Source organism: Haplochromis burtoni, unplaced genomic scaffold (assembly GCF_018398535.1).
Source record: "Haplochromis burtoni strain Fernald_Lab_line unplaced genomic scaffold, NCSU_Asbu1 Contig_1951, whole genome shotgun sequence".
Taxonomy (NCBI): Eukaryota; Metazoa; Chordata; class Actinopteri; order Cichliformes; family Cichlidae; genus Haplochromis; species Haplochromis burtoni.
This window is the reverse complement of record NW_024584312.1, coordinates 6,148-16,967: the sequence shown is the minus strand read 5'-3', so window position 1 is coordinate 16,967 and position 10,820 is coordinate 6,148. Positions and strand designations below refer to the sequence as shown.

General features: G+C 37.9%; 1 protein-coding gene across 1 annotated transcript in view; it reads right to left on the bottom strand.

The window, feature by feature from the left end:
• Positions 1-540: 540 nt before the first annotated feature.
• Positions 541-10,820, bottom strand: part of LOC102308501 — a 13,228-nt gene continuing 2,948 nt past the window's right edge. Inside the window, exons 2-5 of the mRNA XM_005952655.2 lie at positions 8,639-8,968; positions 7,611-7,646; positions 3,782-3,913; positions 541-2,224 (exon numbers count right to left, since the gene is read on the bottom strand). Coding sequence (XP_005952717.1) covers positions 2,064-2,224; positions 3,782-3,913; positions 7,611-7,646; positions 8,639-8,968 — 659 coding nt within the window. The 3' untranslated portion in view covers positions 541-2,063. The remainder of the gene's footprint in view (positions 2,225-3,781; positions 3,914-7,610; positions 7,647-8,638; positions 8,969-10,820) is intronic.

The window sequence follows — 10,820 nt, the reverse complement described above, 5'->3', positions numbered from 1 at the left end:
CAGTGTTGGGAAGGTTACTTTTAAAATGTATTCCACTACAGATTACAGAATACACGCCCCAAAATGTATTTTGTAACGTATTCCGTTCATTCTGAATACTTTGGATTACTTAATATATTATCATGCTTTTTACAACTACATGAATGTACTATTGCTGTGTGATTTATTACTATTATTGAAGGATACTCGCCATACTAATAGCAACTAGATTTTAAATCTTAATATAAAATGAGTAACAGTAGGTGGACATTAGGTAAGGCTGCACTTTTTGCAGCGATCTCATACAGAAAATTATTCCGCGCGTATATAAAACAGGTCCGCGGCTCCGAACCGTAGTAAAGGGACATCTGGCTAATACATCAGGTTCATGTTGGGCTCATAGCCGAAAAATAGCTTTACTTTGTTGTCTGGGTCAAGTTTGCTTGCGAGAGACAGAGAGAGGCGTTGAAAGGCTGCTCCAACTGAACTTATTGTTTCGGAGGAAAACACGAACACGGTGTACAGTCGAGTCTTAATAGCTTACTTACAACTGGGCTCATCAGGCACTCTGTTTGGCTGCAGTGGTTATTATTATATTTACATGCTTCCATCTCCTGTTTCTGCTTGATGACAACTCGTACTTTTCTACTCTCTCGACACTCAGACACTTAACAGGTATGGCAGTCCATTGTCTCTGCAACACGGACTACACTGCCCATCAGACTACATTCTTTAGGGATATGGCTGTAACACTCTGCTAATATTGCCTTCATATTAAAAAATTTAAAAAAAAAAAATTCTTCACGTCATTATGCAGGCCGCAAATACAGGCGATATGGGCCGTGAGATTGAGGCACAAGCACGAGAGCTTCTTAACATGTGTTTTGTTTGGATTTCCACCAGCGTGGAAATACCAAAAAGAGGGCATAGCCTAATACATAAAACAGGAAAGGACCACCGTGTAATCCATTTATTTCACGGAGTAACTGTATTCTGAATATCACCTTTTTAAACGGTAACAGTAATGGAATACAGTTATTCATATTTTGTTTTTTAAATACATAACGGCGTTACATGTATTCTGTTACTCCCCAACACTGACCATTGAACAATTTGGGTTGGTTTGACTATGGGTCGACAGTACTGAGGCCATATATAAAGCTCTGGCACGCTACATAGGAATGTAGTTTTAGGATGGTTATACATAAAATGTAAACTTGCTTCTTAATTAATATTTTAGTCAGTTCAAAGAACACTCATTATTAGATTCATAGATTGATATAATAGAGGGTACATTAGGCTGAACATGTTCTGTCTGTGCATAAATTTTAAAATGTAGATCAAGTTTTTGTAAAACAGTAAATTTCAATAATTGTATTTTAGTGTTAAAATTTTTTGATCACATTTACCAGCGGGAACTAAAAAGAAAAAAAAAAGTTTTTTCCTCATAGGATATCAAGTTTTGTTTTTGCATTCTGCGAGAACGCAGGTTTTAAGGCACTTCAGTATTGGCTTCATTTTCACAGCCAGGAAGCTATGTCCGTGTATATAATGCTACAGACCCTTCAGTAATACTATAACAGCTTTAAGGCCTTTGGTCAAGCTGGACTTTAAGGCTTTCTTTTAGTATTATAAATATTGATATTAAAACATCTGTCATTTCATTCCTTTTTATATGTATTACTTCCTAGCGCTGGTGTAGGATGTCTGGCCATTGGGTTAGGTCAATAGAAAAATATTGTAAAATGGATTAAAATACAGTCCACAATTTCTGCCCTGCTTCACATTTTCTAAATTTGTTTCACTTTCCCAGGCCTTATGTTTGACATCCATGCTCAAGTATAATCTAGACTTTACACAACTAGGTGGTTCATCAGTGCCTCTGTGGTGTCTTTATCGATACACAGGCAGGCACACACACCTATGTGAAGCCCGCCCCCCTGGGCCGACATGGTGAGTGAGCACATCATGCTCAGGATAGACTGGTGTCTGTTAAGAACTAGAGATGTTTTATATGTAAAAAACAAAACAGCTCCCCCCCCACACACACACGACAAAAACACTGAAGGACACAGTTCTGCCGATTAACGCGGTGAATCCTTCATCAGAGGGTCGTTGTTGTCCTGGTTGTTGTCCTGGTTGTTGTCCTGGTTGTTGTCCTGGTTGTTGTCCTGGTTGTTGTCCTGGTTGTTGTCCTGGTTGTTGTCCAGTGGCTGGCACTCATCCATTTGTAAGCATTCCTGCACTTTTAAATAAATAAGAAAAAGATTGACACAGTTGAAATTTGATGGGTAACCGTAAAAATCACAAGCTGTGTTAATTGATACTGCATTTCTGTTTTTCATAAAGTACCATGTGTCTGTATACTTCAGTGTCTAAGGACACTTAAAATTAGTTCAACTAATTTTAACCAATTAACTAATTTGCAGAATTACCCAATTCTGAGATTCCAGTACACAATATCAATGTATACTTTATTGATCCCCTTGGGGACATTCCTCTCTTTTAACCCATTCACTCAGTGACGCGGTGGGCACCCATTGGGCGCCTGGGGAGTTGTGACGGTACATTGCCATTCAGTGGATTTGAACCTTGGACCTTGTGATCATGAGGCAACCATTCTACCTACTGAGCTATCCCTGCCACATCAGCATTGATGATGTCAATTTATTATTATTATTATTATTATTATTATTATTCATTGACTAAACTAGTCTCAGTGCTTGTCATAGACACTGCTCATTCCTCAAAACGCCCAGATCGATCGTGAACTACATATTTCTAGTTAGATTTTCAAATTTTGAAATTTCATGAGGAGCATCATGAGTTCAAGCACAGCATGCGACGAGCAATAAACTATTTGCTGTATATAATGATACACTTTCTCAGTATGCGGTATGGATAACACAAACATCTCAATTGTACAATGTCTGCCTCTACAGCAAGGTATTTACCTACAACTTCTTAGTGCCACCAACAACAAGCCACAGATAGTGTGTATATAGTGTGGTAGTTAGACACCTTTGTCAACACTTTGCATGAGCATTAACTAGATATTTAACAGGATTAAAACTAGAAAAAAAAATGTAAGCAAGAACAAAATATAGCCAATTTAGACTAAAACTGACTAGCTGACTCCTTTTAGTGCTGATTGCTGAACAAGCTATTTTTAGCAACTGAAATCTTACTAAATCCTGAGTACTAACTGAAAGAAGATCATGCTAAAACACGGACAACACTCTAAAATAACTTCACAGCTAGCTAACAAACTTCTAAACATTTTAAGGTGGGAAGAGTTAAACTAACAAAACTAGAAAAACAAAAATGATAGTGTGTTGAACGCTTCCAAGTTACTCAAATATTACATCAGTTAAGCGGATCTGTGTGTGTGTTTGCTATCGTTGCAGCAATTCATCAAGTAATTTGATTAATTTCAGTCTAAAATGAAACCTTAATGCAAATTCTTTGCTTTGATGCTTAGCACTCACTCATTACCATTTCATCCACATAAAACATAAACCTGCAATAGAAACTTATCTTGGAGCAACATGTGGCAGAGCCGTTACCAAGTCAGTATGTTTAGGTGGCGTGGAAAAAAAAAGTTTTTTCCTAGTGTCCAAAACAGCTGTCATCATCATTAAACTCTTTACTTGGAATTCAACCACAAGTGTTTACTGTAATGTTCAGGTTTGTAAAGCACTTTATAAAGAGGAAGTGGATGTGAAAGAGAGCAGGGCCATTGTGTAAATTAGATAAATATAGTGTTTCAGGTCCACTTTAATCTAACAATTAAGTAACTTACTTTTTTCTTGTTTCTTCTTTTTAATCCACCAAAACAAGATACAGCAAGCAGCAGGTACACCAAGTACAGCAAGAACAGCAAGTACAACTCCAATAGTTGCATTATGAGGAAGTTGAAAGCCAGCCATGGTACCTGAAACAAAAGATATGATTAATACTAGACAAGAAGAACTTAGTGCAAAGTGTTATACCAAATGGGTTCATTAGTCTGGAAAAAAAAAAACCTATTCTCAGTAATGCTGTTGTAAGTAATACTTGTACATGGGGTTCACAGGTGGGAAGTAACAGTAAAAATACTTTGTTACTGTAAAGAGTGTGAAAAATTGTTTGATCCTGATTTCTATTTTTTGTATGTTTGTCACACTTAAATGTTTAGAATCATCAAACAAGTGTAAATATCAGACAAAGATAATGCAAGTAAACACAAAATGGAGTTTTTAAATGAAGATGTTTGTCACTAAGAGGAAAAAAATCAAAACCTACCTGGTCCTGTGTGAAACAGTGATTGCCACCTAAACCTGATAACTGGTTGGGAGCAACAACTGCAATCAAGCGTTTGCGATACCTGGCAGTGAGTCTTTTACAGCACTGTGGAGGAATTTTGGCCCACTCATCTTTGCAGAATTGCTGTAATTCAGCCACACTGGAGCATTTTCAGGTATGAAAACAGCCCCAGACCGTCACACTATCACTATCAATCCACAGAGTATCATAAGAGTAATATCTAATGTCACCAGGTTGGTTGGTCAGTCGGTTTCCTTGTCTGGTCGGGTGTACAGAGCAGCGCAATCAGCTGATGCGATCAGTGCTACTTTATGCAATGAAAAACGTATAATAATAAAATATCTTAGTTCGCAAGCACATCCAAACAATTTACAACACAACAGCCCACTACATACACACCACAAACATGTTTCTCACAGAGGCGCGATCAGGAATCCTATCAGCAGGTCTGCAGGGAAAGTAGGTCAATGTGTGTGAAGGGGAAAAAGTAAATATGAAAGCCCGGAGACTTCAGAGAGATGGCACATTTTTTGAAGCCCCCACCCCTCCACATCATCACTAAATTATTACTTCATTTAAGAAGTGAGTAAAAGAAAAGCACAAATGTAAAGCAGACTGTACCATGGAAATTGTGTTTTTGTTTTTACTTTTCCTGCAGACATGCTGATGGATGTCAGAATGAAATTGTTACAGCCAGGGGCAGCACAAAAGTGATCCACTTAAGCTCATTTTTCCTTTGAGTTATTGGTTCTGTTAATATTTAGCTAACATAAACTAATATAAGTCTACTGACAAACCAACCTGGTGACGTGCCATCCTGTACCAACAGAAGATGGCACTATACATGTTTTTAAATTTTTAACTTAACATTTTTCTTAAATTCAGCTCCACAGACAGTGAAACATCTCAGTTTTTGAAAGCAGCGTAAATTAGCTTTTATAAGTTCAGTGTTTCATGTCCTCTTCATAATGAACTCCATTTACAAAGCATTTTGTGTTTACTTGTGTTATCTTTGTATAATGTCTCGTGTTTAATCTGATCTGAAACATTTAAGAGGGGGCAAACACTTATTACATCACTGTAAGAAGAATATCCAGGCATCTGTTTCAGGTCTCATTTTAAAATCATCTGTACTTTCTACTCCTTATGTTTAAAACAGGCTCGGTACTTATGATTTAAGACATTCGGGGGGAAAGTATCTCAGGTCACTGCGAGCCTTTAAACATCAAACTAATTTGAGCTTAAACAGTAACATTGTAACTGTTACAGTAACAGTAATTGGCTTTGATCAGTGATTGTTGATCAATGGTCATGAGAATTTGCATATTAACCTTTTCGTGCATGAATTATCAATCAGGATGTTTTTATTCATCTTTAGGCATGAAAAAAATATTTTTTTGAACTTGTTTTTTTAAAAACATGTACTGTTTACAGAGTTTTTTTACATGTCCACTTAGGTGGACATCATACGTTTTGACTTATGAATTTGACAAACGAATACACATCAGTGTCCAGTGTAGTAGTTTATGTGCAAGTATACCATCAACACTGACAAAAATACAAGAAAACAGCCTTTGAATAGCTATGCACTGTAGTGACCACTATGCGTGAAAGAGATATTGATAAAGGACCTGACCTCCCAGCCCACTGTTCCCTCAGTGGTGCTAGTTTCACTTTTTATGCAAATGTTCTGTTTATAAGGTTGGGGAAAATGCAGTCAGCTGAGACTCAAGAAGTCACTTGGATGAGTAATGAAACGGTTCTCCTGCAGAAACCCTTCTACGTCCAGATGAACGCAATCAACCTTTGGGGATTGGGCATAAAAGCTCCCTTTCTGCAGCGAGTCCTCAGTTCTTTTTTTGCTCACTACCCTGATTTAGACACTAGCTTCCTAGACTAGATCAGCTAAGCTACAGCATGTGTTTTTGCTTTCTACAAACTTTATCACGACCACATTTTACACTGCTGACACATGCTTACATTTGGTTCTGCAAATAAATGTTTCTTTACCAGTTACTACCTCGTCCAATCTCCCTTTGTTTTATTGCTGATTACAAGCCTGTTTGTAACATTTCCATTATTTCAACAAAGCCAATTATTTGAATAACTTCTTAAGATTTCATGCATAGAACTGGGAGCCTATCCAGACTGTTATAGAGGGGGGTACACCCTCGCCAGTCTATCGCAGGGTTAACACAGAGAGAGACTTATTTGACTAAATGGGAATTTAGAATTTGCAGTTAACCTAACCCCACTAAGCGAGTGTCTTTGGGAGGAAGTCCACCAACTTTAAACTCAGGACCTGCTGTGAGCAACAGTGCTAACCACTGTGCCACCATGCTGCTTAATTCATAATATGGTGTCATTCTGTGTGAACGCAGCCTGACAGTCTGCATTCACACAGAATGATGCTTCATAATCATATTTATTCTGTCATTGCTTTACTATCTGAGAGCTGTGTCCATTGGTGAGAATGATGTTGTGTACTACACTGATGCAACTACATGAAGGCATAGTAATTATTTCTTTATCTAATTATTTTCCTTATTCTGGAGATAGCTTTTGGTTGTTAACCTGTTTGAAACATAAACATTAAGATGACACACACTGTTAACATGCTAATGCAGCGGTCCCCAACCCCCGGGACACGGACCGGTACCGGGCCGCGAGTGTTGAGGCTCTGGTGTGAAATTTATGGTTTTCAGGGTTTTTATCATTAACTCAGTTTCCCTGGGTCTTTTCCTGTGTTGTAGTTGTGTCTTATTTTGAAAGAAATATTCACTCGTTACCATAACGACCAGAGAGCATTAAGGGGCAGAGAGGAGGATGTTACTCTCAATGTTGTTGGCGCATTTCAGGAGGATGTTGCTAATAAAGTTACACAATTACACAGTGAATTTGTGTTTATTATTATATTTACAAAATACCACAGTTTTTGTCTTGGTCGTATCGTTTTATTTTGTTGTATTTATCCACAACACCTTAAAGGCCGGTCCGTGAAAATATTGTCTGACGTTAAACCGTGGTGCAAAAAAGGTTGGGGACCGCTGTGCTAATGTACTGGCCAAATTACACAGATCAATGAAACTAATAGTTCACCAAATTTCTTTACACCAAGCAATTATTACTGACCAAAGAGGCTGTATGGTTTTCTTTCTCTACCATCATTTCCCTGTTGGACAGCAGCACTCACTCTTTAATGTCCTTTCTTATTTTCCATTTAGATTGTATAATATCTTGGGAATTTCTAGGCCCTTGCCATAGGATAATTTCTACTTGCTATATAATATTATTGCTGAAATATAAAACAAATGATAGTAACTTACTGTTCGGAGATAGGTTTGGTCCTTTTCCACTGACTGCTGAAAGTATGACAAGTAGGAGAAATTTGATTAATCCAGAGAATATAGCTCACAGTGTTACTTATGTTAAAAATACTCTGAGCTGCCAGTACTACTGCAGCCTGCTAGTAGATACACAAATGCCATTAATTTGAAAATCCCACGTGACATCCTTCTTGAGTTATCACATTCACAAGATATGTTTAGAAAACTTTACCGTCAAGGTCACTAAAATTCAAGCTTGTCCGAGATTTTTTGTAAATGCACCTATGGCATTAATTTTATAATCCTACATCACATTTACTGGCTACAAGCCTTTTGTCCTTCAGCCTTTTACAGCTGAGGGTAAAAGGCAACATTGATGTATACTCAGGATCTTGGATCCAGATTAGGGCTGCAACAATTCATTGAGTATTTCTAGTAATTTGATTATAAAAAATGTTGGACACAAATACTTTGCTTTGATGCTTTGTTTAAGGAATTGCTTTGTAACGCACCTTTGTCACCACAGAAATGCAAAAATGAGCATTTTGCCCACATTTGTGACTAAAAACAGACCTGCAATAGAAATGTGTTCAGGGGCAGCATGTGAATAAAAGCGTTTCCCGCACAGCCTGCAGTTTTAAACAGAAACATCGACAACACAATGATGATGATGCTGCTGACACAGTTTAACGTGGAGCCTGAGTTTGTTTAACACCGCAAAGAGCAAAGAGACGGAGCCGCTACAGAGACACTGAGCTCAGGTGGAGTGAAATAAAATGTGTTTCTAGCGTCCAAACAGCAGTGCTGTTCCTGGAATCACCATGAAGAGACACCCATTAACAAAATATATCTAACAGTAAAAAAAGTTGAATAACTAATACGACTAGAAAAGCACTATATGTTAGTTTATCTACTTATTACCATTAAATTAATTATTTATGCTGCCATTTACCACTTCTGATGGAATTGTACATATTTTATTCAAATTAGCTTATAATATAGAATGCCACTAGCCTCAGTGTACTTACCAGTGAGATTTATAACACAACTGTCTTTGGTTTTCTTTGATGTAAGTACAGAGCACCTGTATGTCCCGAAATGAGACTGAGAAACCACCAGTTGCAGTGAACAGTTCCCTTTTGGTAGTTCTTTTTGAAAAACAGATGTTTTTCCTTCATAGATGCTTGCTTGGTGAGCAAGCTCATCTTTATCTTTTCTGCACACATGGACCTCAGTTGTCTCATTTACCATCCACTCCACTCTAATGACATTGGTTTGAGGATCAGTGGAACACGGCAGAATCACTGTGTCACCGATTTCTGCTTCCATGGTTTTTGGACACTTCAAGGAGAATGAGCCTGAAAAATAAAGATAAAAATTTAAAAATAGATCATTTTAATGAGCCTTAATACAGTCGGCAGCAAAATACAAAACTGAAGATAGTTAGTAACTTGACCCTCATAATGGAGTCATAACCTCTGACAGCCTTCATTTGCAAGATAAAACAAGCAAGAGTGTGTTCAATTTAGGGCTGATGTCAAAGATAAAGAAAGCTAAATATTTTCATTGTACTTACACATCATGTAAAAAATTGAACTTAAAAAAATATTCTCTTAAATGCAAAAATAAACATTCTGAAGTACAGTCAAGGGTCAAATAAAAAAGGTGAAGATGGAATCTGAATAAGGGTCTCCTGGATGAGTTGGAGTTAGTGTGGGTTCAGGTGTATGTGTTCTTTGTGCATGTGTCTGCATGTTTAAGTGTGCTAGTGAATGAGTGAGTTGTCTGCAAGCCTTTAAAGTTGTAAGTGGTGTGGGTTATATGATGTATATAATATGCGTGTGTGTCAATAATTCTAAAGTTTGCCCTGCGCTTTGATGCTAAATTTTGTTGTGCTGATAACAAGATGCTACGATGGTGTAGATGCTGAGAATGAATGGTAATAATAATAATAATAATAATTGACCCATGTACATTTTTTATTGGCTTTTATTTTTATGTTTTCAAAAATCAATCAAGTTGTATAAATATAATACTTCATTTTATTCCACTTTGAAAAATGTTATAAAAGCCTTGAAATAAAATGGCCTAGTACACCCAACCCGCACCTTTAGATTCGCTGGTGCGTGCTGGACGTCATCACTGCAATAGAAAGTGGAACGACGGCAGTCAACGTTCTGTAAGCTGCCTAATTTAAAGAGGACAGAAAACACTAAACATATATAGGCTAATTTACACCATTGGGGCCATGTTCTCAAAAACTTACACAGATGTAATTCTGTGTAGCTGGGTTAAAGAAATAAGTGCTTAAAACAGGGGTCGGCAACCTGCGGCTCTTTTGTCCTTATACTGCGGCTCCGCGTGGTTTGGGAAAATAAATTATAAGTATTTAGCTGAAGTGTATTTTATTTGTGTTTAGTTCTTTTTTAACTTGTAGTTCTAAATTGGAAGATTATTGTGATATTGAAATATAAAAATAAAATTATATCTTATTATTTTTTCATCGCTCAAAATAAGCGTCACACTAGCGGAAGCCGGTGTACCCGCCGAAACGCCTGCATTTATCGAGACTTTCAAACCCAGGTAGGCCAGGTATGGATCTTGGGATCCACATTATGTCAGCAGCTGTTCTCCACCGTGAACTTTGTTAAAAACAAACACCGCTCACGCCTCACAGATGACAGCTTACAGTCCTGCGTACAGATGAAAGTGACTTCGTACAGCCCCGATTTGCAGACGCTGTGCGCAGAGGTTCAGGAGCATAAGTCTTATTGTAAACATATCACGACAGACCCGACGATGTTTGCATGAACATGCTTTTCAGCATCTCTTTATTGACCACTTTTCACACACGGTTGCTGTACGCATACAGCCGGCTGCAGCTTTGCAGCTCACAGCTCGACACACACCAACACAACAGCAGAGAGAGCACAGACGTTAAGGCGGCGAGGCGTGATTGCGGGTGCCGACCAGGTGCGTCCGACTCCCCTTGCAGTGGCGCTGCAGACCACGCCCCGCCACACACATTAACCAGGTAAAATACATATTTAGGCAAAATTTTGCAAATATCTATTTTTCATTTTTTAGCAGCGTAGTGCTTTTTTCCAATTACTTTTTAAAAGTCAGGTCAAGGCTCCAAAATCCCAAAGGCAATATAAGGCTGGCAGCTCACAACAGTTTTTGTTTGCTACATGGATCATTTTAGTTCAG